This window comes from Falco rusticolus, chromosome 12, assembly GCF_015220075.1.
Source record: "Falco rusticolus isolate bFalRus1 chromosome 12, bFalRus1.pri, whole genome shotgun sequence".
Taxonomy (NCBI): domain Eukaryota; kingdom Metazoa; phylum Chordata; class Aves; order Falconiformes; family Falconidae; genus Falco; species Falco rusticolus.
Window position 1 is genome coordinate 26,131,811 of NC_051198.1, and position 27,975 is coordinate 26,159,785.

At 49.1% G+C, this 27,975-nt stretch overlaps 1 protein-coding gene across 1 annotated transcript; it reads right to left on the reverse strand.

Moving 5' to 3' along the window:
* DUSP10 (dual specificity phosphatase 10) lies at nt 1-27,975 on the reverse strand. The gene is made up of 4 exons (XM_037405630.1): nt 26,911-27,975; nt 24,527-25,366; nt 5,376-5,753; nt 1-2,250 (listed from the first exon to the last, which is right to left on the reverse strand). The coding sequence occupies exons 2-4, from the start codon at nt 25,320-25,322 to the stop codon at nt 1,985-1,987; spliced, it is 1,440 nt and encodes a 479-aa protein (XP_037261527.1). The 5' UTR covers nt 25,323-25,366; nt 26,911-27,975; the 3' UTR covers nt 1-1,984.

Here is a 27,975-nt window from a genome sequence, read left to right on the forward strand (position 1 = left end):
TTCCGGTAGAAAAATAATTTAATAAAGGGATAAGTTTCAAGAAATATCTGTATAGTAACAACATTTTAAGTAAAATGTCCACAAAAATATACACGTCTAATGTGATTATACAGAAGTTTTCTGACAGGTCCTGTTTTAAACTTGGTTCAGTCCATCTAGGTTTTCAGCTAGGAAAATCCTTCACTGCTATCAGACATCCTGGGATATATCAGTTTGCACAACAGAATCATACGGGAAATGTTTTCTAACTCATTTTAGGCTCATACAAATAAACTTAAGAGTGTAACAGTCCAGAAGAGATCAGGTTATATCATTAAAAAAAAAAAGTAAATACAAACAAAGCAAGCAAGAGTCAGCCGCCTAAGGGACATCAGCCCTAGAATACGCACCACACTTAACACTGACACAGCTGGGAAAGGAGAGGGATGAAGGAGAGATGGACAAGAGAGAGGAAAATCCCAGGAACTGTGAAACTGCTAAAGGAGGGGGGGGCTATAGGGAGGCTAGGGAAAAGCACACACAAGACCAACATATTTCTAGAAACTGGACAATTTTGCAACATAGAAGATAAGCTAATTGCAGGAAGATGAAAAGGAATCAGTGGAGAATGTTTATTTCTTATTTTTCCAAATGGCTACTGAGCGGTAGAAGTAGCAGGTCTGTCCAAAAGAGCCCTCACCAGTAGTGCCAATTCAGCTGAACAGTTCCAAAACTGATGCACTTCCAGGACAGGAAAAAAATAATCCAGTTACAGAAACTGAAGGATGCAAGAATACAGTAGAAAAATAAAGAAAACACATTCCACCAGCAGAGGACAGGAACGAAACACTGAAGAGGAGATGCCAAACAAGAGATATCAGTTTTATCAGAGGGAGATGTACATTGCAACAAAAAGCAAAACAGGAAGAACAGAACAAAAACCCATCCCAGAGAAAGAAAATGAAAATTGTTAAAGAAATAAAAGGACGCACATTTTCCAAAAGATTTTTGTTTTATAATCAATTTTTTTTTTTACAGACAACTGAAGCACACCAATAATTTTGTGCGAAAAATATTTTTAAATAAACTTTGCTCGTTCTCAATTTTTGTACATTCTGATATACATATGTAACAAGGTTTATGGCACTGTAACCAGGATCAAAATCATATAAAGGAACAAAATAATTGCTCTCATTTATCCTTTCTGAACCAAGCCGGCTGCCGTTACACTATTAGACTTTAAAAATTAACTTCTTATTAGTGGGCAGCCAACTCTAATTGGTTTGAACACTCAAAACAAACCCCATATTATTATTGCACAAGAAGCCAGTGAAGGCATATGGCATAGAATGATCAAAGTCCCTTACTGTTAAAACCTTACATCCTGAAATAGAAAAATAGAACTGGAACATGAAACACGCCAAATAAACTTTTTTTTTCCTTCTTCTTTAGTTTGAGTCAGGAGTGTGAAAAGTGCCTTGCAGAATTTTTTAGCTGCTCCGATTTCCTTTGCATCAGTGAGCATTTTGCTAGGTTATCTTTAGCAAAGCCTTTGCAAAACGAAGGCCCATAGGTTTAGGGGAGGTTTTTTTCTGCTTTGTGTTGGCTGTTTGTGTTTTGTCTTCAACTTAGGTTTCTTCAGTCTATGAACCTGCACAGACTACTTAGCCATAAACTCTACAAGTAGCTGGAGAGGGGGGAAAAATAAAAAGAAAAGCCCAATATTTCTTCTTGTTTTGATTTTAAAAACTACTCCTTTTGCTCCGAAGCCTCCCTGCTCTGCCGGCATCTGGGAAGAAATCACAACAGCATCCCAAACACGGCGAAGTTCTTGGATCTTTTAAAAACCTTTCCTTACAAAAAAGGTTTTTACTCACAAAAAGTTTGCCACAAAACCCCCCCCTTGAAAGCTAAAAAGAAAAACCCACAACCCACCCATCACTGCCCCAAATCAGAGGAAGAATAGGTTAACCCCTTCATTGACCGCCTCCTCACAGCTTCGCCGTCACACGACGGTCTCTACGCCGATCAACTTTGGTGTGAGGATTCGTGGTGTAACACCGTTGTTTAGATCTTCTTCAAACTCCAGTAACTGCCCCATAAAGTTAAGGTTAGGGGAAATGATTGGTCGTTTGCCTTTTACAAATTTATAGGCATCCGTCATGGTCATGCGCGTGTGCTTCATTAAGTATGCAATAACTATGGTGGCAGATCGGGAGACACCAGCCTGGCAGTGGATGAGGAGACCTTTTCCACACTGATGAGCTTCTTCTGGAAACGAGAAAGGCAGAAGAAAGTAAGGGTTTTGCCAGTTTGTAAATAAGAAAAAGCTCAGTGCAATTAAGAGTAAAACTGTATGTGAGAAGTCCCTGTATCTGATTACAAGCACAGCAGCGTTTTCTCCCCCTCCCCTCCAGCCTGACTTCCTTCGGGGTTTCAGAGTAACTGAATGTGAAACACGCAGGGCGGTAACACCAAAAACCCTCCCATTCACCTTTCTCTGAGACCCCCTGCCATGCTGCCCATGCGTGCTGCCAGGCAGCAGTTATTTAGAGGTCAAGGCCCGTGACAAGGCAGCTCAGACTCCATCTCCACCTCTGTCGCAACACCGCTGTGTTACCTTGGCATCTCGACCTCCCTGTTTTTCAAAGCAGGGCACCACCTTTTCAAAAAACAGGTATTTTCAGATTCAATCCATAACAATACGTCTGTTTCAAAGCCCGATGCTTTGAGGCTTTTGCAAAGCTACTCTTGAAACGAGCTTCAATGGGGCACTCTGCTGCGTGTCTGCAACTGCAGGAGCTGGGTGACACGCACACACGCTCTCCACCAAGATGCACCTGGGCAGGATTTAGGGAGGACAGAGCCCCTCCAGCCACATACTAACAGGACACGAGAAAGAGAAGAGTCACTACTATATCATCCTCTTCTCCCACAGCACGCTTTTATAACAGGAGGTTAAACTTCCAAGATGCGACACTTCAACCTATTTCTTTTGTTTCAATCCACAGGAGGAGCACAAATTTAGTTTGCGAGTTTTGGCATGAATCCACCAATCCTACCCCACATGTTCAACCTGTATTGTGAAAGCACAAACGAAGCCAACTTCCCTCTAGACATTTTTGCCAGTTAATATTTCAGAAAGCTGAAACGCTCTAACGCATTTTGACACACTTTCCCAAAGAGTTTTTGATGATTTCACTTCCTATGGCTTTAGTCTTAGCTAACCCTGGGTTCAGTTGTGTTTTTTTCAAGACATATTTAAAGAAACATAGGCCAATGATCTGCTGTTTAAACATTTCCAAATCTTCTCAAATGCAATTTAAAGCTTACCCTGAGGAAGGGAAAGCTTTGACTTGTTACCTCCCCAGCTGGCTGGGTTTGCTATGGAGAAAAGTATTTCTCCATTGAGAGTTTGTTTATTAAAAACAAAGACAGACCCTCAAGCCATAATTATTACAAAGGAAAGTAAAATGGGGTTGGAAACCCTTTCTAAACCTTTTCAGAGCAAGACTGCTTCCTCTGCCCTTGGTACGGTCAGAAGCCAAACACCACCTTTGGGAGCCCTGATCCTGCATCTCACAGGGGTGCTGGGTGCAGAAATCTCCCTCCCACCCCCAAAGGGCCTCGACGGAGCTTTGCCGTTTCTTTACGTAAGCTAAAACTATTGCACCTCCCCATCTCAGTAAAGTTTAAGGTTTTACTGGATTTCTTGACGCAGCTTTTCTTCCCAAAGGATCAAAGCAAGGTTCCCTTCCCTTCACCCAGAAAGGGGCACTCACCTTCCCGCGCACAAAAGAATCAGCGGTTTGGGGAGCTGACAGCACTGCTGGTAAAGCCAGAGGATGGGTTAGGCACACTACAGAAAATTTTGTTTTAATTATAGATCCTTTGGTGCTCTACAGCGTAGAGGACAAGCTCAGGGGCTCTGGGTAGAAGCTCCCAGAGGTAAGACTCAAACCTTAACGTACCCTCCATCTGAACCACAGCATAAGCAGTGCCCTACCCGTTCCCCGTCACTGCAGCAGCATGGGCACAGACCGCACGCACCAGCGCACAAGGACCCCCTGCCAACTGCCACAGCCAGGCTGGGCCGACCAGCCGTCTGCTCCAGAGCAGCCAGACCCTGCCCCCCGGCAGGAGCAGGTGGGCTCAGAAGAACATGCCAAGCTCGGACGTTGTGCCCTGGGACCCAGTCGCACAAGGGGAGGCCCGATCCCTGCTGAGCCAGAGGGCACCTCCACAGAGCCAGCACAAGCAGGCTTGAGTTTCAGGAGCTGGGTACCCACACCCTGACTCAAGGGCCATGAACAGTGATGGTCTGGGGGAAGATGGCTCTGCACCCCCTTCATCACAGCGTCAGCTAAGGCCCTGAGCTGTGCCACAGCACAGAAGCACGCTTCCTTTGTCTAGCCCTCCACCATCAAGCCTGAAGAGACTTCGGAGCGATCAAAAGATGTTGGTGAAGAGATTAGCCCAGCCTCAGCACAAGAAAATATAATTATGTCAGTGGTTCCCCCAGCGTATTTCAAAAAATCTCTCAGGACAGGGGAAGCACGAGGGGACATTCACTGTACTGCAAAACCTGGGCCCACAAACATATAGAAAAGGCCAAGGAAGGGAAGATCCTCAAAAGCTTCCAGTATCATGTGCTGATGTCCTCACTGACCAGCCTCGCTTAAAGAGGCCATCTGGCCTTAGCCTAGACGACCAGCCAGAGCCGAACACAGCCCTGAACTTGGCTTCGGGTTGTGGATCATAGCCAGGGTCAGAGCAACGTGGGTAACGTTGCTGGGTCATTTCTTCTGCAACCTCCCCAACCAGCTGCATGCCTGCGGTGCAAGCTCTCACCCAGCCTACAGGGTTTAGAGGCTCATTAATACAAGCTCTCATCGCAATCCACCCATCCACACGCACACTCTGAAGTTACAAATCTAAGGGTGGAACAAGTGAAGTGTGAAAGTTTGTTAGCTTTCTCTGACATTAAGTTAGGAAAGACTCAGCCATCATTAAGAATAGTTACTATGAAAAAAATCAGCTGGAAGCCACTGTGGAAACTAGGAATGCAAAGGAATCAAGAAGAGGGGATGAAAAATGTCTCAGGTTTTCTGGGGTTTCCTGAATTTGGAAGCAGGCATCACTATCGCTGGATAAAAACTGTATCCCCGGGCTACTTAACTGGGTATGCCAGAGATGAGAATGAGCAGAAACAAGAGGTGCTCAGCATTTCTGACAAGCTAAACCAAAGTAAATACGGCCTTTTGCAGCCTTCAGGGTAGTTAGTGAAGTGTAAAATTCATTCTAGATTCTTGTAACAGGTAAGAAAGTTAAAAAAAAAAAAAAAAAAAGACCCAGACAACCAGAAAACAGGCGTATTTCCAGTCAAGGGTAATTACCAATGAACTCAAAAGCCTCTTCAAAATACTGCCTGAGATTCTGCTTGTTGCTGTCAGTGGCCGGGAGCCGCTTGTAGTTGAACATGCCTTTCTCGTAATGGTACAGGGGCAGGTGGGTGGTCACGTTGATTACGTAGCCTATGTTCATCCTCTGCATTTTCTCCAAGTCCTGAGCATCGTGCTCATTTCCGAGGAAGAGGAAGGGCAGGATGGGGGTGAGCTCAGCGTTCTCGATGTCTGGTGTGGTGGGGATTGACTGAGGTAGCGTGGGGGGCACGGCAGACGCACCGCCCCCTCCTCCCCCCTCCGGGCATTCTTGCAGCTGGAGGGAGTTATCGCAGAGGTTTTCGTGGTTCTGCTTGAAACCGCTGAGTCCTCCTGGGAAAAGAGACCAAGCAGGTATTTTGGTTAGACACCCAGAAGTCGGCGATGCTTTGGACCCACCTTTCTCAAGAGAACACACTGGGGCCACCAGGACTGGAGCTAGCTCTAATGTCCCCACCACTGTCATGGTGACTGATGCTGGGCAAGGCCATCAACAGCACGGTGGCATGAATCAGCGGCACACATTGTCCTCCCTTCCACGAGGCCGACTGCCAAGGAACATGCTCACAAACACGCCTCTGTGCGACACCAGTGTGTTGGGGCTGCCTCACCTATGAGCCCCTGAGAAAAGGCAAAAACGGGGGGAGGGGAAGGACGGGATGGGACAAAAGGCATTTTTCCAGGAAGAAAACTACGAGCAAATGGGCTAGCAGCACACCAAAGCAGAGCAGCTGGAACAGTCCTTTAGCTTTACCTGTCCACAGCAGATTTGCCTGCCAGGAGCAACCCCCCCATCCAACACCCCCAGGGAGGGGTGGGTACAGCTCCCACCAGCATCGCTGCAGGGAACGGAACTGGACCTAGGCATTTGTGCAGTCAAACAAAGGAAAACCTAACAGCGACTGAGGGGCTTGCTTAACATGTGGCAAACAGCTCTCCTTTTTCTGCCCCAGTTGCCTGAAAATATCTACCAAGAGTTATTTTTAGGACATTAATATGGATTGGGAAATGGATCCGAGGAGGGAGGGAAAAGTCACTTTTTTGGCTTGTGCGTCCCCTGGCTCTATTGCACATCTTGTTGGCTTTTTCAAGCAGCATTCCCCCCCCCCCCCCCCCGCGCTGTCTTTTTTTTTTTTTTTTTTTTCCTCCTTCAGGAGGGTGGCTCCACAGAACTGGAGCAAGAAAAGCAGACCTTCTTTCTACACCTCATTCGGCAATTACATCAGCCCCAGGCTCCCCACCTGCCCGGTTTCCATAGCGATTACACAAAGCACACAATGACATCAGCTGGCATGACATCAGCTCTTTGAGCACAAACAATACAAGAAGAACTACTTTGTGTAAGGCCTTTGGTAGGAGGCTGCGTTCCTGGGAGCCACTGATGTAATGCTAACAGGTGGCTCCTCCACAAGAAAAAGGCGGAAAGAGGAGAAATGCAACGATATATCCCCCCCACCTCGCCTGCAAAAGCACACGTTGATGTTGTACTAGGATACTTGGAGTCATGCACCACGTTGAGACAGGCCAAGTGCTCAGACTCAATTGCACTTGGTTAAATGCAAGCCAAAAAAAAAACAAACCCCAAAAAACCAAACCAAAAACAGGAGGGGGGAGAACTACGCTGAAATTACTAGAAAGAGCTACACTAGCCAAAATAAATGCTGAATGTCATCATCCCGATAATGTTATTTTAAAAAAAAAAAGTGAGAAAGGTTATTTGTCTTTTCCATGCTCTTTCACAGTGACCTAGTACAGAAAGACTTTAAAACAGAGCAAAACACGCTGTCACACGGGCTCTGGATCAGGCACACCAAAGGGTTTCAATGCTACGTGGAGCGCTGCAACCCCAGATGTCCACGTGGGTGCCCACAGTGCAGCACCCACCCAGGGACCACCTCTGTGCCCCACGCAGTACTCTATGCACATGAGGCACCCAGCCTAGGTACAGCCACCCAAGCCCCTCTAATACAAGTGCGCTTTTTATTGTCCAGGCTTTTGTCCTTCACATGCTGCTAGGAACTCATTTTCCCAGGAATCCTTGAATTGCCCACAAAACACAGAGTATTCCCCCTGCCTCAACAGCATGCTTGTCTTCAGCTGCTCCTGCTGTTCACAGGACACAGCGCAAACAGATCTGCCTTAAAGATCTGTACTCGCAAAGCTGTTACAACAGAGGACCAGGATAGAAGGAAGAGCAAGGACAAAAATCTGAGCTCAAGTGCCAACCACACCACCCGGCCTTGATGGGGTCGAAAAGTCTTCTCAGTTTGCTCAAGAAAAGCAAACAAGACTATGGTCCCCAAGCCAAAGACATATGAAGTCTCATCCAAAGCAACAGCCCCAGCCTGGAGTCTGGGTTAAAGGCTAATGCCCTAATCCACGTTCCTGTCCTTCTGCATAGGCAAGCAATCCTTTCAGCTTAAATATTGCTGTTTAAACAATAACCAGAGCATGCTGGGATTTTCAGGAAAAGCCCTGAAAAATAAGTGGCTTCAGTGACTCCAGATCTCACACTCATTTTCCATCTCTCCCGCAGCCTTCTGGGAGTAAGTGGCCATAGGCAGAGGTAGGATCCCATTGCTTCGTCACTCAGGTGTGGACACATAGATGGTGTGTCAGACACCATCCTGCATCACCAGCCACCTTGTAAGATACAGCTAGAGAGTCTAGAAGCAAGATTTTTCACCACCTGTGTTCTCCTTTTGGGGCCTCTGCCTGCCCTGCTAGCCAAGAGACACTATTACTCCTGCTACCAACTCCTCCTCAGCGTGAGCTTTAGTCCAGCAGATGAGAACAGGGAGGAGAGGACAAGAGACCATAACACTGTGCAGAGCTCAGTGTTATTACTGTACCCAGGAGACATCAAGAGGTACAGGGCAATCACCACCACTCCAGCAGGAGCATCACGCTAAAGGATGGGAAGGCAACCCCAGGTGTGCCACGTGGAAGATGCTGAACGAGCGGAGCAGCCAAACACACAATAACTCCACCAACAATTTTTCTCCTGACGTCTGCCAGTGAAGATGTCACCTTTCCTAATGTCAGCCCACATCCCCCCCCCCTTGTTCTCCCTCATATGAGGAGGGAGTTAAAATGTCAGTTCAAGCAATGTTTAAAGTACCATACCCCAAGCAACTCTCAGAGCAAACATCCCCGAAACAACACGTTCCTGGGGAGAGGATTACTAACCTGAACTGGCCGAGACATGTGAGCAAGGGGGGGACTGGACAGGTACCCAGAAAGAATGCAGCACGATGCAGTCACAGAAGGAAACTGAACTCTAAAGCCAACTGCAGGAGCTTCACTTGGATCTGCACTGCCATACGAGTCATGCAGGTCCCAGAACAGGATCCAGACACCTCATGAGTGCTGTTCCCTTAATCCAGTCTCAGCATGCTCACCACACACAATCCTTGCTCCTAGCTGATTTATGAGGCACTAGTGTAATTTAAATGGAGCTCATGCATGCACAACGCTCAGGTTTTTCTGAAATTTTGAGACTACTTCCCAAAAAAGGTCCAGCCATTCATTACGAACAGAAAGAATCAGAGGGACAGACTTTCCACATGAAGGTGCTTGAACACCCTGTGCATTGTATTTACATCTGTATCCCTTTGTCAAGCAACTGCTATTTCAGCACTTAAAGCAGGGGTCCTCAAACTTTTTAACCAGGGGGCCGGCACGCAGATGAAGTGGCAGGAGGTCATCTGCGGCTGCTTGGTTTCCCTCCCCAACCCCCGGCAGGGTGTGTGTGTGTCTGTAAATACCAGGGGCTGGACTGAGGACCCGGGGGGGGGCGGGGGGGGAGGGCGCGTATCTGGCCCACAGGCCATAGTTTGAGGACCCCTGATTTAAAGCCTTCATGCAGTGGGAGAGGAGGTGGGAGAGAAGAGGCCATACCCAGAGAAGGGGCCAACACATAGCTACTACAAGCCTGGTCATCTAAGAGTTGATCACAAAATTCCACAAGGACCAAGATGTATCACTGCTACTAACAGCAACACCAGCCCACAAGAAAGCTCAAGGCATGGATGCAGACTCCACTCATGGTGTAACAGAAGCTGATCAAGCCTTCCCAAACCTGGGGCACGAAGGAAGTGTGACAGAGGGCAGAAACAGGGAGTATGGAAGAGCAGCATAACCTGGCCGAAGCCTCTCCCTAGCACAAAAGTAAGATGCATTTTAAAAGCAGTTTTTCAGCTGCTATTTGCAATATGCAAAAAGCATAGTCATTGTATACATACATACATTCGCTGTTTACAGGCAGCCTAAGCAGAGAGGCAATATAATATAGCCCCCAGGAAAGACCACCAGCACGCACAGCAGTGCTGTTTGAACAGCCACGGAGCCTAGACTCAGCTGTGCAGCCACCTTTGGTGACACACCAAGACACCAGCAGCCTGATAAGCAAATCTTCGATCTTCACTTCCCCAGAATGTCATGCCTGTAACCTGTCTCTTCTTGCTTTAAACATTAACACATTGCTTTAATAACCGAAGTACAGCAGAAAAGCCTGAACCACCCAGCCAGTCTGACGCTGCCCACACGTGGATGCAGAGAACATGCCAAGCGCTTTTGTGCACACAGTGCTCCGAAACGGCGGCCAGGCAAGCTTTCACAGGGGCTGAACCTACCCGAGTCTACACGGAGATGGACATGAAGGATGCCCAGCACACTGGGGAGCCCAAGGTATTTCTTCCATAAGGAAAAGAATCAATAAAGCAGGACGCTTTGTGGCAGATGGCCTTGCCTGCTATCTAGTGGAACAGGGTAAAAGACCAAGGGCTCTTGCCTGCCATTGATGCAAGAGCCAGATATTTTTGCACTTATTACTGCATCACATCTTCCAGCGTCCTGCCCTGCCGTAACAATTACTGAGACACAACAGACTTTGGATTGTCCAAGACCTCAAAACTTTTAGGAAGTTTCAAGTCAGCACTGTAACATGCTCCAGCTATTCACATTTGTTTGCTCAAGTTCTTTGGAGCCATCTAACCGTAAATATCTCAATGCTGCTCAAAGTCCCCCACCAAGCAGGCCCCAGGCAGCAGCTGCACCCAGATTGCCCAGCACAGAAGCCCCCCAGGAGCCCAGGGCTTGCACCAGCACTATGAGGCCAGGTGAGCAGCTGGATGGGAGCCAAAGCACCTCTGAACAAATAATAAAAAAAAAAACACAACCAACACCACCCACAAGCAGCATGGTGCTTTCATAAGAATCGTGCCAATCATGGTGTCTGTCATGTGCCACCAGAAGATGGCAAATAGAAGGCAAGGCAGGCACAAAGGTAAAAGCAGGTTGCTCAGTGCCTGCCATACAAGAGACCGTGACCTTGCACTAGAAGTGACCATCTTCAAAGCAAGCAAGGACAAAACCAGACCTTACCGGCACACGTTTCATACAACTGCTTTGTTGTTGTGGTTGGTTTTTTGGTGTGTGGGTTTTTTTTTATTATTTTTTTTTTTTTTTTAAGATTGAAAATTAAAGCACAAGGAGTACAGCAACACCTGCCCTCCTTTTCTGTGTCTTCTTTGGCACCTCTTTCAACCATCGCTGCTGCTCTGTGCTGTGTGACTATATGCAAACTAGGATGTGGGTTTACAATACGTTTTGGTTGATTTGCAATATGTTTCCGATCTGGAAACAGGCTCTTACCCCACAGTAAAGGGAGTGAAGTGACCTTGTTCCCTCCAGTGAGGGCTTACAGAGAGGCAGTTACCATGAAATACCCTCGCCATAAAGCCATACCTTGCATTACCTCACTGGCGTGGCCATACTTTGTTCTGAGCATGGCAGGTACTGGGTGTTCCCACTACAATTACAAACAGGAACATTTTTATACATGACAGACTGCCCATGCAGGATCCGCATTTAGACAGAACACGTGGTCCTGGGAGACAAATAGACCTTTTATACAGCTTTCAAAGCTGTCCAGGCAAATTTCTGGATCTGCTCATCCTCGATTACAATACCACAAAGCCATCTCAAAAAAAAAAAAATAAAATAAAACCAACACACACGCAATAAGAACACAGATCCCAGGATGCTGTGAAGTATCAGCAGAAAATACATTTGGTCTGTAACTTCCCCTCCCCTCGAACTGCTGGGCTTTTGCAGGGGGAGCAGCAAAGAATTCCACAATACTGGGGTTCTGGCCACCAAAGGCTTCACTCCCTCAGGAACAACTCCAAGTTTTAGAACACCCACACTCAGCATGTGCCCCATCAGGACCGACACACCACACTGAGCCCCTGCAGCTGCGTTTGAGTGTGTTTAAGGTCAGTGTTACAGCCAGCGTTTGAGACAGATATTCAGACAATTGGTGCATATCTGTTTAAGATGACGCTTTGAATTTGTGCAAGTACAGCCTGTTCCTTTAAACCTGTGACCTCATTTATTTACATTACTGCAGAAAAGCACTGCCAGAAGCAACAGCTGATGACAGTCTCATGTATTTTTCCACTAAGACAACAATTAAACTGCTCCTGTGTTATTAATGAACAGATGACTTTGTGTCAAGTTGATTCAAAGTGCAGGATGCCTCAAGGTTAAGCAAACATGACTCCAGCATGTAAAAACAGAGGCCAGGTACTACCCAGCCACTTCCACACCTGGTGCTGCGCCTTTCCTCAGCTTGGCAGGAGGCTCCAGGCCCCGTCAGTGCCCAGAGGTCCTGCTGCAGGGTGGCACACTGGTGCTAAGCCACCCCCACTTTAGTGCCAGCATTCCGGCTGGTCCCATAGCACGGGCAGGAAACTATGGACTGTAGCACCATACTTGAGTGAGATGCACTCACCTTTGAGCACTATGCTTCTGGTTTTGTTTTTTCCTTACTGTCACATATTCCTCACCTTTGGCTCAGGCTTCAGCAGGTAGTTTTGCTTTCCTTGTGCTGACCTTCACATGACAGGTTTACAGAGGGCTGAGGCTGGCGGAGCTCACTTGGAGGCAACCTCTTGTCCCCAGATCACACGTCTCTGGTAGAAGTGCCTTCCCACGCCACGTGAGCCAGCAGCGCAGGGACACCCCATGCGACATCGCTCCCCTCCGACACAGGTACGTTTTTAGTAGCAAATCCACTACAGCTTGCTTCCTTCCACCAAGGAAAAAAAGAACTGTACAGTCTGAAGCAGAATTCAGCCAGTATAAGCCAAATCCACTCCCAGGATGTGGACAACTGCCCAGGCCACCTCTTCATACCACCAACGAACACAGCCACGTCTGCAGAAGTTTATGGCTGTACACAAAGGATCTTATATCTGGGCCATAACCAAACCAAAGGCTCACTACCTTATCTCCAATACCACCAGATGACATGGAAAGAGTAAAAGCAGGAGAAAAGCACCTAACTCTCCATATTTCTTCTGCAGCACTCCCTTAGCCTTGAGAAGGGGTAGGTCTACTGCAAACCAAAGGCACCAGCAGGGAGGGCGTGGAGGCACTGCGGCTGCACCCCCAGAGCACGAGAGCTAAGCCCACCTTGCAGCGGAAGAGCTAGCCACCACACTGTCCCACAGCTGTTTGCTGGCACCGTTTTAACCATAGCAAAGATGGTTTGTGGTGAATACTGGGGACCACAAAGAAGGGATGCTCAAATTTCCTGAACACAAGACAGCCACTCTCCTTGTCCAAGCAGGGCTCCACTCACTGTGGTGAAGAACTGTCCTTCCCACACCTCTTCTAGAGTAAGAGGGCTAATCCAAGCAGGTCATTGTAGGAGCACTCCTACTCTCCAAGACAGATGTCCTTCTCACCACAGCTGCTGCTGCTGAGCAATGCTCAGGGCTTGCCCTTACCACTGCAGAAAGCTCAACGTGGTTGAAAATACTGTACTTGACCATACCGTGGGAAGCTGAGATGAGAAGGGCAACTCCCTTCTGTCAAAAGGGGTGGGGACTGATCAGACCACACTCACCCAGGTGATGGTAGGAGTTGCTCCTTTGATTTCAAGGAAATTGGGCAGGGGGGTTGGTTGGTTGTGTCTATAACACTGGAAGGAGATTTATGTGAGGTCAAGCCCCCAAGAGAGCACAGCCCATCCTCCTGCAGTACAAGGAGACCACAGTGACACCAGGACTGCTTTACACATTACCATTCCAGCTGTTAAAGAAAGGGGAGGAGAAATTTTAAAAAAATTAAAATTCCATCCTTTTTACAATGTAAGTATCCATATTGTCCTCAACAACCCATGCTGCCTTGGCTTCCAAAATCAAAGGCATAACTGAAAGTTTTTCTATTTCTCTTGCTACCAGCAAGCAGAATAGGTCTAACTTCCCGGTCCTGCGAGTGTATTTCTCACCTGTCTGCAGGAGGTTCAGAAGACCCATCATAGGGTTTCTTTCCCTGTTGTCCACAGAGCATCAGCCTTGCTGCAAAAGATTAAGCTTTAAGCAAACATAAAAAGTAAAAGTAAACATAATTCACAAAAGAACAGCTTCCACCTAGATACACTCAGTCTAATCTAGTCACTCCCTCTAATCAAGCTGCCAACAGCACTTAAAAAAAAAACCAAAACAACCTCCTGCATTCCGGATAACTTGCAAGGTCAGGTTTTTTCCATGTGGGAACTACCCTGAGAGGTCAGTTTGTACACAGATTCTGGCCTAGAAGAGTTACAAGCACATCCTTGACAACTGCTTTGAGGTCCCTTTAGAAGTCACGAGCGTGATGCTGGATAAGGAGGAAAGGTCTCAGCACCAAGGCACATGTGCGCACGTTTACACATTCCTTCTAATTCCATCTCACTACAGCTCACACCCCTTGCCACGGCACATCCTCTCCTGCTGGCCTTTGCGGTCCCCGGCCTCATCTGCTTTTATTTTGTACTTTGACACCAGGCACAGCACAGCCGGCTCTGTCCGAGGGACACATCCAGGGAAGCAGGGAGAGGTCTTGGAAAGCCCCTTCCGCGCTGTGCCAGCGATGCCGGCTCTGCCCAGCTCCACTCCCAGCTCCTCCTGTCCCACCACCACCTGCTCTCAGCCACACTGCCACACTTAACACACGCCTTGCTGCTTGTCACCATCAACTCTCACGCCTTCGCTTTTCTTCTTCTGAGGACCACTACGTCATCCAAATTAGTTCCGATTAGAAACAATCAATAACTTATTATTTGTTTTTTAACCTGCCACACTAGGGAAACTTTCTGGGTATTTCAGTTTGAGATTTTTAAATTTTCTCTTCCTTCAACTTTGTTTTTCCTTGGACCCTAAGTTTTTGGCCCAGGACACCCACACAAATCCCACATGTCCCTTCCCTACCCAACTCACCAGCTTTTCCAAGAGATGCCATTAACTTCTGGACTCCTCAGCAGCCTGTCCAGAAGCTGCTGTGAATACCTCTGTACCACATCTCTCATTTCAAGACACCGGTTCCAGCTTGTAACTGGAAATCTCCCTTTGCTGAGCGAGTACCGCATCTGCCCCTTTCAAAGAAAGGGGGAGACCGAGGGGCAAGGGAAGGAGCATTCACAGGACAGCATCCTTCAAAGCGCTGCATCATCCTTGGGGAGCAGTCAGGAAAGTGACTGGTACAAGGATTAAGCTATACAAGAATGTAAATAGGAACAAGACAAGAAACCCTACGTCCCAAACAGACTATGGTGACGATTCCGCAGCCACAAAGATTGGACTTACCCTCCCTGGAGGGCAAGCATTTATAGCAGAAACTCAAAATTAGACACATTACAACTTCTCATAGCAAAAGTATGCATTCCCATGGGGATGCAGGCTAACATAAAGTCCAATTAAATAATCACTGGAAATGTCGGCATAAACCCTGAAGGAATACATACTTCTACTGTGAAATGCTCCCACTGGAAATCGTATTAACAAAAAGGTCATCAAGAAACGCTGAAGCTATGTACAAAGGAGGCAGGGGAAGCGAGGGGGGAGGGAACAGAAACTATTTTAATGCAGTAAAGATACCACAAATGGTTTTATATTGACAAAAAGCTAGGAGTTTGTTTTCACAGACAGAGGTAGAAAAGACCAGATTTGTCCAAACCACTAGGTTTATTTTGTTTTGGTTTCTAACCTACCACCAATTCTCCCCCTGCCCATCAATCACCACATGCATCCCTCAAGCAAGTGGCCCGTTTGCCCAGGAGATGGCCAGCGGCCGGTGTGATAGCACACGAGCACAATGAAGAGGGGCTTTGACTCAGTGTATCTGAAAAGGGAGAGGGGTCCCGACACTGTGTCGGACATCTGTAATCCTGGATGCATAGGAGTGGACGTTTCTGTTTAATTTGCATGTTTTAGAGAACACTGACATTTTCATGGTTCAGCCATCCATTTATTCACTTTACCCTTTTAAGGGCAACCTCTTCAGGACAGCTTCTTTCCAACGACAGAACAGGCTGCTTTCTTTCTCCTGAGGATGAACACAGGCGCTCTTTTCCAGCCCAAGCTACTGTTCCTCCCCATCACGAACAGCAGCACTATTTGCATTAATATGCAATGAAAACAGGGTGCTGATACACCACGCCAGCATCTGGGAGTGCCATCCGTTCCTGTTGGATCTAAACTCAGAGTTCTAGAGTTTTTGGCTAGAAATAATAGCAACATCTGGCTCTGATTTGACGCTTTCCAGCAAGTTATTTCAAAGCACATGAAGAAAACCCAGAGAAAATAAAGGGTGCTGTCTCAACATATCCTAGTCCCACACTGTCCAAAAATAAAAGCAACAAATTACTGAAACTATCAGGGTGCAAGCCAGCCTCCACTCTGACACGAACTTCAGGGCCAGCCCTGGCAGCACTTAAATCCCATTCCTCATGATCAGGGAGGCAAGGCTGGTCCCTAAAAAACCCCAAAAGGCGAGAGAAAATTGACCCAGTTTGCATCTACATACTCCACAGTCAAGGGGAAGGGGGAAAAAAAAAAAGGTGGGGGAGAGGCATATTTACAGAATCCAGAGCTAAATAGCAATCAAACAAGAAATCTCTTCAGCCAGGTCAAAACTAACCTGTGTCTCCTTGTCTCCACAGGTGAGTTAACACTAACGTTTCCCAGGAATCATAAGTATTGTGTTATCCCATTAACAGAGATGTCATGCTGCCTTGCAGGACTAACACAAACACCTATGAACCTAAGATAAACCATCACATTAAGTGGGTTTGCACCTAAAATAGGCCTGCAAGTTCTAAGCAGCAGCAAAATGTTTACTCTTTCCATCAGCTGAACAGACTCCCATTATATTAGCAGAGACCAAGAAGAATTAGAGCCTACCACTGACAGGGTACAGGCCAACTGCTCTAACAACATCTTTTGCTTTAAAAGACTATTGGCATATGTAACACTATATGTAAAACACTACTGGCATAGCACTTATGTAAGGCTTAATATCATGCTTTGGCGTAATAAACTGGAGACAACCAATTCAGCTGATGACAGAAGCCTGCAAGTTATCTTCTATTTTCCAAATCTCTTTCAGCCATTGTAAAAAAATAAATATGGTAATTCATGTGTGGACAAGGAATAACATTTGTTCTTTTTTTTTTATTACCTTTAATTAGAAGCAGTTCTTCTCTGTTGCAGCAAATCTAGTGGGAATTAACCCAGGCGTGCCGTAGACTTTTTAAAACTAGAGCATAGTAAATGAGTTGGAACTAATGTGTTCAAATCACTGTATTATTACTATTCTCTTAATTTATTTTTTCCAATTTCCTCCTTCAAAGCCATTATCTTGGAAACAGAGTGATGCATATGTGCAAAGCAGCATCTAACCGTAGTGGGAGCAGCGGCTCCCAAGCCCTCCCACCCACTGACCGCATTCATGCTGTGTGTCCCCCGCAGCAGGTGATGACAGATTTACAGCCACTCGGACTGCACTAACCCCAGAGCCCTCCAGTGGGGACAGCCCCAGGCGGGGGACACATGGGCTGGCTGGACCCCAGCCAAGGGAGCTAGACAAGGCTAGCGTTGCCCCAGGCAGCGGGAATTGGAGGCTCATTCCTTCAGGACAAGAGGGACTTGGTGGCACCCAGACCTACAGGGTCCCAGTTGCTCCGCGCAGACTTGCTGGTTCAGGTGTCCCAGGGGTGTGTGTGCAGAGACATGTTCTTAGGGGCACCACTAAAAAAAAAATAATAAAGTGCCAGGAGATCAGAAGCTTGCACCCCCCCTGGACCTTGGTCTCTTCACTGGGAATGGACCTTTCCTTTCCAAAGGAGGTAACCTGCTCAGCCAAGCGGAGAAAGACATGAAAACAAACCTTGAATTTCTAAAAGAACAAAAACCACCTAGAGGCAAATCAGAGCCTACAGTTTATCACTTCAGCTAAAACGCGCTGTTAAGGGAAGAGGGGAAGGGGGTGCTGCCAAGTCTGTCTCCCACTTTCTGCAGCAGGCAGCTGCGTTGTCCCAGGGCACCGCCGTGACGGTGGATGAACCTGGGTCGGCCATGCTTGGCACTGACGGCAGCGAGAGGAGCCTAGTGTTAGAAACCGCGCAAAGGATAGAAAAAGAAAACCCAGGCAGATTAAAATGACTTATCCAAGGCCTCGCAGCGAGTCTGCTGTGTGTGCTTAGTCACAGAGCAAGAGAATAACTATTGCACAGCCTTAGCCAGAGCTCCCAGGCCCCGAGACTGCCCTGCTACCTAGGCACGGTACAGATACCTCTGGCCAGGTTACTCCCCTCCTGCAGCCCACGGGAGAGAGGCTTACTTCTCCCATCTCCCCTCGCCTCCTTCAAGCCCCAAAATGCTGCTTAACAGTTCCAGAAGCAGGTCAGAGACCACCTTCTGGAGGGACACGTGCTCCTGGGGAACCAGCACCTTTCAGAGATGGTGAGGACACACCACATCCAACCTCCGGTTGTTTCGGGACATGAGGCTGCCTTAATCAGAGACAGTAACTGAAGCAAAGAGTTTCCTGTACTAAAAACCTCACAGAGCATTAAAAAAACCAAACCGCAACAAGCCCCCACAGCTTCACTAAAGCGTGGGGCATTGATCAGCCACCCTGCACAGAGACCACAAGCACCCCAGGACTTCCCAGCTGCAGAAATAACCCCGCTGACCACCCCCACCACACCCCCCCCCCGCTGAGGGGCACAGCCAGGACTGCTGGCCAAACCCGAAGGCACTGGTGCACATGTGAGCTTCACCACCACAGCCGTCAGCATCCACGGGACCAAGGCCAGAGGAGAGGCCAGCCAGCCACAGCAAGCGCAGCGCCCAGGACAGCACCTTATCCAGCCTCCTCTCAATGGGACTCTTCCAGCTCTGACTTTCAGGTAAGGTGGGGAAAGGTGACATCCATGACATCAACTGCTCTTCTTCAAGCCCCAGTTTACCAAACACCTTCATGGTACCAAGAACCTCAAAAAAGTTTAACTTTTACAGCAGAGGTGTTTAAAAACTGCTGAAGACAGATTCAGGTGACTGCCTAGAAACAGAGCTCCGGGTAGAAAACAGCTTGTGGTAATTCAGGTCAGCCTTGCAATTCCTGTAGCCAGGACTCTCCCAAGCCCACCACAGACTTCCCAGACAAAGCCAAAGCACCACACATATTCTTATCTTTTGTGCAAAAGGATAACGCATTAGGTCATCTTCACAGATTACCATAAGTTATTTCTTTAAACTGCATGAATTCTATAGCCCTGCAAGCCCATGCTGAATATTTGAAAAATAACACTTCCCTCCTGGTTGGCCAGTAAACATGCAAAACAGACAAATGTTAAGACTGTGTGCCTGCTGCTCCTATTTATGGCATTTCTTCACTTCAGAGTTACTTTCATAAATAAAAAGAATTAATTATAATATGGCTTTTTACCAAGTAAAGAAAGAATCATAGCCTCAAGACAAGCGGCTGATCCCCCACTTCAGATGTTTTGTAAAGACAAGGTGATCTCACTGAAAACTTTTGTGCTCCTAAGCCTAGGAAAAACATTGGCTGCTGCTTTGGAAGGCAAACAACCCACGTATAGCTTTGAAGAAGAAAAACAACCAAAAAACACACACAAACCCAAAACCCCAGAAGGTCCACCTTTATCAGTTAAGACCACTGAAACCTCAAAGAGAGCTACTCTTCCACCTCTCAAAAAGGCTGTGCTCACCTTAAGGATGAGAAGCCAGAAGACACCAGCAAGGAACTCTATAAAGGTTCTACTAGTCATGTCTCACCTCCAGCAGGGTAAGGGCAGCACACGAGGCACTCAGCTAATTATAACCCAGTGCCTCCTGCCTACCAGCAACGCTGCAAGGGATGTCGCCCCCAGTTTAAAGAGAACTGGAGCCACATTCTTCTTTACAAGCAGAGGCATTTGCCTAATGTAACAGTTTGCATACCCTTGGAAGCCAAACCAAGAGTCAAGAAGCAAAGCTGGAGAGCTTAAAAAAAAAACACAAACAGGAAAAAAAAAATCCCCTTCTTGTTCCCCTCTTTCCAAGGCAGTGTCGCTGCCCTCTTCCCCTTCAAGGCCAGTTAAAATGTGACAGGCACTGTGCGAGCCAACACTTGGAACTCTCAGATGCCATCGTCTGGGAGGGGGTGCTACACTTTCCATCACTGCTGGACAATCAAAATTTAGAGGCACACTCCTGCAGCTGCATCTCCTCAAAGTCCAGAAAAGACTGGCCTCCAACCACACTATTGCCCCTATTATCTATATGCAAAAGGTATAGACACACACAACCAGTTTTCAGGTGTTGTGGCCAGTAAGATTATTCATTCCAGTGGAGGAGGAGATGCTTTTAAGCTCCAGCAATCAGTCTGAAAACTGAAGGTGAAATCTCAGCCCCACCAGAGCCAGCCGAAGTTTTCCCCCCCGCGTGACTGATAGGGTCAGATTTCCTCAGCAGCGCAGCAGGAACATGCTTTCAGTTTTAAACACACTGGACACTTCACACACAGTACTTCACACTTAAAAATACACATTTCCCTATTACAACCATGACTTAATAATTATTCAGTGCAGATCTCTGGTGGAAGTGAGTGCCAGGCACGTGTTTTGTCGGTCAGCTGGAGTTGTTGAAGATCACGTCAAGTTTTACTCTCACACTTGTGCAGTGTAATCCAATTAGGGTTTAAAGTAACACCAACACTGTTAAATTATGCTATTAATAATAATAAATAATGTATTTGCAACAGATTATGACCAGGTCAAGTATTCCAAAGGCAGCTGATCATAGTGCTTTACATGAACATGGGACAGCATAAAACAGGTACTTATTCCCTTTATAGGTGTCTCTATCCTCTGTAGTTGTTTCAACTTTGCTGATCAGTGACTTCAGCGTGGCAAGAGAACCGAAGCTATTCTTAGACTGTGGCAGAAAGCACGAAGTGGTTTGCTGGCAGGTCTTACACTCCCCACTACAATGACAGCAAGTCACTTCATTTATTTCCCTGTTAGATGAGCAACAAGACGACTGAAAGCCAGAGCATAAATAAGCTCCTCAGACCAGGAACAAGAACAGAGAAGCAACCAGCTGTTATCACCACCAGCCGGTTCCTCCCCATCCTCCTTGCTGCAGTCCAGCCACCAGTTCATAGCACATGGGGGAAAAAAAAAACCCTGATTATTTGCCAAATTTTTCACCTCTGCTTTCGAGTTTGGTGTTTACCTGCAGTCAAACACAGAAGCCTTTTAAAAAAAAACGGAACACAAGACTTCAGCAGGTTCACAAAACTCCTGCTATTGAGGCTCAAAGGCAGAGAAGGAAGGGCAGGATGAAGACAATTCTACCAGGCACCAGCCAGGGAGACAGAGGCAGCTCCTCTTACGCTAAAAGCTGTTGAAATGTGTTGGCACAAATATTTCAATTTTTCATGTATAGATTTAATTTAACTTGGAAGAAGAGACGCTCAACTGCAAACTTAAAACATTTCATTCTGTGTAAAATAATACTTTCCATCTGAATGCAAATGAATTTCCCACTTCCTAATTTTAGGTCCCAGTAGCAAACTCAAGCACACAAACCCCCCAAGGCTCCAGGTCACTTTTGCTATGAGCGGAGGTGCTCAGGGAAGGCAGAGATGCCTCACCGTTGGGTTTGCAGGGTAGAAAGGGGCACAACCCTGCCAAGGAAGACTGCAGCTACCGAGCCAGCATGGGGCCACACTAACCACGCTCTTCCTCCCCAAATTCAGCAAAAGCTTTGCCATTGGCCTCAAGCAGAACTGACACTGGGTTTTCCTCCTCTCCTTCCCATTGCTAAGCAAAAGGAAAAAAAAAAACAAACACACACAAAAAGAAAGGCCTTTAGGTTTCAGTAAGCATGCAATACCATGGTCTAGTACAAAGGTGTGTGGGTGCAGGGGAAAACGTGACTTCTTCCTATTTTGTATACAAAACAGACCAAGCAGCAGCTTCAGCCCTGACAGCTTCGGCTGCCTAGAGCCCATGTAGCAGCACTGTGAAGTACATGATTTTTATTTTATTTTTTTTAAATACAGGGTTTATGCCTGTCTCAATTGCTGTTGCGCCTTGCGAACAAAGAAATAAGCAAATCTTTGCTTCTAAAGAGCTTAAATCAAAATTATGCAAATGTTCTATTTATGACAAAAAGGAAGGCTGTGTTAAAGGAAGCAGCAAAGAGAGGCTTGGATAGGAACAGCGGTCTTCAAATCCCCCCATACCACGGCATACATAAGACCCCAACACCCTCGCCACAGTGCTAGTTTATATATTGGTCTGCTACATTAAAAATAAATCAGACCACCTCTTTTTAACTTGAGCCTAAAAAGGTGCCCCATACATACATTTATCCAACAGAGCATGGCCTGGCCTTTGGAAACAGCAGAGTTTCTCTGCTGCTTAAAAAGACTCGGGCACCTAAAACCAAAATGCAGGCAGGGCCACGTTGCTACCCCAGCACACTGTAAGCCAGAGCTGTAACTCAACCCTCAGCGCTGCCGATCGGATTCGCCCCACAACGCGACACCACGCCACGAAAATGGCAACGGGGCCGCCGGCTGACAGGCAGCACCAAACATGGAGAAGGTGGCACCGGATCAGGGGGACATGAACTTGGACAGCCAGGCTAGCAACCAGTGTTTGCAAACACAACACCGGGGATCAGATGGGCTGGCAATAAATTAGGACCGGATTGCAGTGAGCAAAAGAAATTACTGGAAATAGATGGAGGCAAAGAGGGCTCCCCAGCTAACCCCCATTTCATTTCAGTGCCTGAACCCAGGGATGCACACACGCCAGCTCCAGGGCTGCTGAAGCATGATGGAAAAACCACTATCTGACAAGTGGAACTAAATAACGAGCCCTTCCAGCACCACTCCTCCGGCCGGGAAACTTAACCACAGCCTTCCTAAACGCTGCTTTATCCTATGCTTGACTCCAATCGGCCCCAGTTTGAGCTCCACTTCAAAGAGGGGGGAGGAGAGTTAAGATGACGGGGGATGCTCTTTGCTACACATTTCCCAAAAGCCCCAAAAGCAAAGGATGTCTTCTAGCATGCTTCCAGGTATGTTGGAAGAACAGTCTGGGGAGGGGATTTCTGCTAAGCAGGTCTTCCAGGCAGATGCTGATATTTGTCAGTAGTTGAAAACAAAAAACAGCCCAAGCAATCCCACAAGCACTCTGTTAAACCCAGCACCGTGCCCAGGGGCAGCTACCAGCATTGGAAGATGAGAACAGGTACTGCCCACGGGGCCCGACAGCTCACTGCTGCCCAACTATGGCTCTGCAGCTCTGTCCCAGCCAGGATCCTGCTACAGGTACTGAAAAACTGCCAGTTTGAGGCCCAGAGGAGCTTCAATGTTTTCAGAGTAACACAGTGGAAAACCGCCTTCAGCATCCCACTTTCCCAAGGATACGAAGATTTGCAGACTACAACCATGTATCTCATTGCAAAGGCTGTACAACAGTATGATTACCACCAGAAAAGCAGGACTTAAGTAGTAACCTCACTCTGCCAAGCACCTCCTCTCCCTCTTTTACAGATGAAGAGCACCATCATGACCAGAGAGACTCAATAAAAGCATACTGGAAACCTGCAGCAAGTATCAAAGCAAGCCCAAAATGACCATACACTTGCTGGGAGCAAGGAGAAAGTTCAGTGCAATTTTAAGCTTCCACATGATATACCCACAGAGGAGTATCTCACAGGACCCTTAACTCCTCTAAAGCTATGAAACTAACAGAAGGGGATAAACTAGCTGCCCAGTCCACATTGTGCAGGCTGGAAGTAGTAAGCTGTACAGAAAAATTAAGTGAATTATAGACATACAGTAAGTATAAGCTAAGCAACAAATCCTTCCACAGCTCCCCAGGGCCACAGCCAGTCTCTGCCAGCCATGCCTCTGACTGGCGTGAACACCCAGGGGAAAGGAGACTCAATCTAGAGGGCAGCATTGTTATAAATAGGAGGTGCAGAATAAAGTGAAGAAAGGGAAGTGTCCTTGGATGCTGCCTTAATTGGTGGGGCTCGTCTACCCCTAAGCATTAAGGGATAGGCCAAACACCACATTAAACCAGGAGCCTTTAACAGAAAACCATATATATATATACAAGCATGCATACATGTAAACACAACAAATTTCAGATCACTTTTTAGACAAAGTAGCTCCCTCTGTCCATTATTCTGACCCCATACCACCATAACAAGGCTTGATCGCTCCTCAGGGTCTGCTCACTGGTCCATGATGCAACGCCTCAGGCCAAGCGGCCTCCCTCGTCTTTCTTCCTCCCTTCTACTCACCCACTGCTCATCTCCAGCACCCATGAGTTCAGTTCTATACAGACTAAAATAAGGCTGCTAAGTAAAGGTCAGTCTAACAAGCTAAGAGAGAAGTACACCCTCCTGGACCTCCGCCCCTTGGGTTATAAATACACAGAGCAAGCACTGGGGGAAATTCTTTGTCTGCACAGACAGACACCAGGAAGCACGTTTTCTCCTCCTTCCAGTTCCCACCCCCTCTGCTACTCAAGGACAACAGTCAGAGAAAAGCAAGCATCTCCCTGCTACCAGCTCCATGACTTGTCCATGGAAGGCATGTGCTTTGCCACCGGTCACTCGAAGCACACAGGCCTTCCCAGAGATAAGCAGACACTTTCACAGTTCAACCATCAGCAAGGCTGACGCCAGAGTACTCGCGCGGCAAAGCAAACCATGAGACTAGGCGTGGGCAGAGAGGAGAATTACCTTTTAGGACTAGGGGTTCCTTGCCCTCTCGCTTGAGTGACTCCAGCACTATGTGGAGTGGCTGGGAAGGCATTACTCTGCTTGGCTCATTGGTATTCTCATCATAAACTATGATTTCTTTGGAAAAGATCCTCTTGAAGGAGTCCTTGCCTTCCCGACAGGAGATCAAGTCCAAGACTGTGATCTTGCCCTGCTGGAGCCTTCTCCGGCTGATCTTGTCAGAACAGTTAATGTGGACAGCCCCTTGAATGTGGCTCTTATTATACTCCATGAACGGCCTGCAGTCAATGATGACAGGCCCTTGGTTCTGTTGGTGGCTCTTGCTGCATTTGGTCATCTTCTTCGCCAGATCATTGGGGTAAATGATTTTGATGCTAGTGAGTTGCTTGGTGGTGCCCGAGACTGGGCTCCCCACCCCACCCAGTGGGCTCAAGCTGCCAGCGTTCTCATTGCTGTTGACCATTTGGTTGGCAGGGCAGGTGGTGGAGGCTCCGGCGCCGCTGGTGCTCGCTTGAGTTTGGGCCTGAGTGTCTTTGTCGTACGTTGCCACAGTGCAGCAACTGGCACTGCTGCATCCACAACTCAGGGAGCGTGCAGAGCCGTTAGATGAGGGCATATACGTGAGATTAGCAGTCTTTAGGGACACGACAGCTGTGCCGAGCAGACTGGAGTGGCTCTCACCGGCAGAAGAGGCAGATTCAAGATAGCTAGAGTCTAAACAAAGGTTGAGATCCTGAGGTCTCACTGGCCTTGAAAGTGCCACTACTACCCTGTCGTCTAAAGGAGATGGAGGCATGAGGAGGCTGAGCACTAGCAAGTTAAGAAGAACTCAAGATCACCCTGCAAAAAAACAACAACAAACAAACAAAAAAACAAAAAGGGGGGGGGAACGGGAAGAAGAAAAAGATGATGAGAACAGATCATGAAATCACATAAGCTCGTAGAAAGAGCAACTTACTTTGCCAACATCCAGTACCCACGGGTAACAACCCAACAACCCCTTCTGACAGTAGCTGCCAAAAAACCTTTTCCAATCCCACAGCAAATACTTCAGCTATCTGCACGTGTGCACATGGCACGCAGAATACACACGACTAGCCTGGACTGTGCAGCTACACCCAGGAGGAGGCATTTGTCTACATGCAGATGGTGCTGAGCTATTCTGAAACCCCAGGCTGCAAGGCACGCAACTGATAATGACAGAGAGGCACGTTCTCTTGTTCCCATCACTTACTGCAAGGGAAGCAACTACCGGGCTGACTCTACTACTGGGAGGAATGTACAAGAGCTGAATGTGTCAGTGGTGATGTGCAACTTTTCCAGCAAGCTGGAACAAAATTAGCTTGTGAGTAAATTCTCTGAGAGGTTACAAACTTGAACACAAAAAGCTAAATTAAAAAAAAACAAACAAAAAACCTGGGAGAAAACAGGAAAATGAGGTTCTGGAGAACTTCACGAAAAGCAAGCACGCACCCTGCACTTCCATCACCCGGTTAGGGAGGTGACTCCAGCCCCAGCCCCGGGAGGGCTGCTGTCCCCCCGCAGTCCCGGAGGCAGCGGGCTCCCCCCTGCCCAGCACACTTCACAGCTTCTAGAAAGGGGGGGCCCCTCGCCCCAGCCAAGGTCAGTGCCCGCCCAGCCCTGGCCCTGCCGCTGGCGAAGGGGCAGCGCACGGGATCCGCGACCCCCCGCTCCACTAGCGGGGGAAGGAGCCACCGAGAGCGAAGCGGCCGGAGGCAGCCCGGCCACGCCGCCCCCTCCCCCGCCTCTCGGGGGGCGGCTCGGCTCTCGCCGGGGAGCGCATCCCAGCAGCGACTTCACCAACTCCAGCGGCTGCCCCGGGGCGGGCGGCTGCCCGTGCCACCGGCTCGCCTCCCCACCCAGCCCCGCACCGGGCCCGTCGGGAAGGGGTGCGGGGATGCCCCAGCCCGAGGAGCGCAGACCCCCGCCCGGGAGGCGCTGCCAGCACCCGGCAGCCGCTGCTGCACGGAGCAAACCCGCGGGCAGCGGCGGAGTGCAGCGCACCGGTGCAGGCGGAGGTCCCGGCCGGCGAGGGGGGACGGGGGGGCGTCCCAGCTGTCCTCGCCCTCCCAAGCGCCACCCCCCCACCCCTCCCCGCTGCTCGGGAAAAGGACAAACGAGCCCCGTGCGCCTTCGCCCAACGCGCCTAAAATCCATTGAATAACGGGGGAGCGCGGCCGGCTGCCCCGGGCTGCGGCGGGGACACGGAGCGAAGCGCAGGAGAAGCGGAACCTCCAGCTGCGCCCCGGAGCGCGGGGACCCGGGACGGCCGCCCCCCGCGCAGCGGGCCGGGCCGGTGCTCCCCGCCGCGGCAGCCGTGCCCGGGCTCCCGCAGCCGCCGCGTCCCACTTCCCCGCACTCACCGGCGCGGTGCGCTCCGGCCCGGTGCCCCGCGGTGCGTGCTGTTGCTGCCGCTGTTGGTGTTGGTGTTGCTGCCCCTGTTGGTGCTGCTGCTGGTGGCGGCCGCCGTCGCGCCTCGCGCCCGCTGCCCCGCGCGCCACCAGCCCCGCGCTCCGCGCGCCGTCCGCACCATCCTCGTTACTTTCTCTTTTGCTACCGCGTAAATGTACGGCTCGCCGGGGGCGGGGCAGGCGGTGACGGGCGGCCCCGTTGGCCAATGACCGCGCGGCGGCCGGCGGCGGGGCGGGGCCGAAGGCGGGGTCGGCCCGCCGGGCGCCGGGGCGGTGATGTCATCGGCAGCCAATGGGGAGGGCGCGGCGCCGGCCCGCGCCCCGGGGCAGCAGCTGCTCCCCGTTGACAGGCGGAGGCGGCCGGGCCGCGCGCCCCCCACGGCAGCGCCCCCTGCAGGACGGGGTGTGCACCTGCGGGGCCAGGGGCTGGGCTGGCCGCTGCTGCCCACCTGCGCACCCGCGGAGGAAAGCCGCACACACAGAAAAACCCCAAACCCGACAAAACGTGCTAAACGTCCCCAGAGCAGCCCCTTCCTCGGACAAAGCCACACACGTCCCGGTGGCCCCGGGCCCGCCGCCTCCGGGGCCACAGCACCGCGCCAGGGAGCTGCACGCCGGGGGGCCGCGCCGCCCCCCGCCAGCAGCACCCCCAGACTGCCTGCCAAAGCAAGCTGACAGCGAGCACTGGCGCCCGTAGCCCCGCACATCACTTCCACGTGCAGGGCTGTTTGTACAGCCCACGGGAAAGGGCCGGTGAGGCCACCGAGGAGCAAAGCCCCCCACTCCCGGGGAGGCAGCGGGGCAGTCCTGCGTGTCCTCCCCAGCCCCTGCCACAAGCCGTTTGATGATGTCCAAGCAGCATCGAAACACGGAAGGCTGCTTTTCAGCTGCTTTTCCCAGCAACCCTCCTCTAACAAAAGTAAGCCCACTTAGTAGTATAATACTTTGAGTAGAAAACCCGTAACTTCCGTGCACAGCAGCTATCAGTCACGGGGAGGGCAGATGTCCCCCTGCATG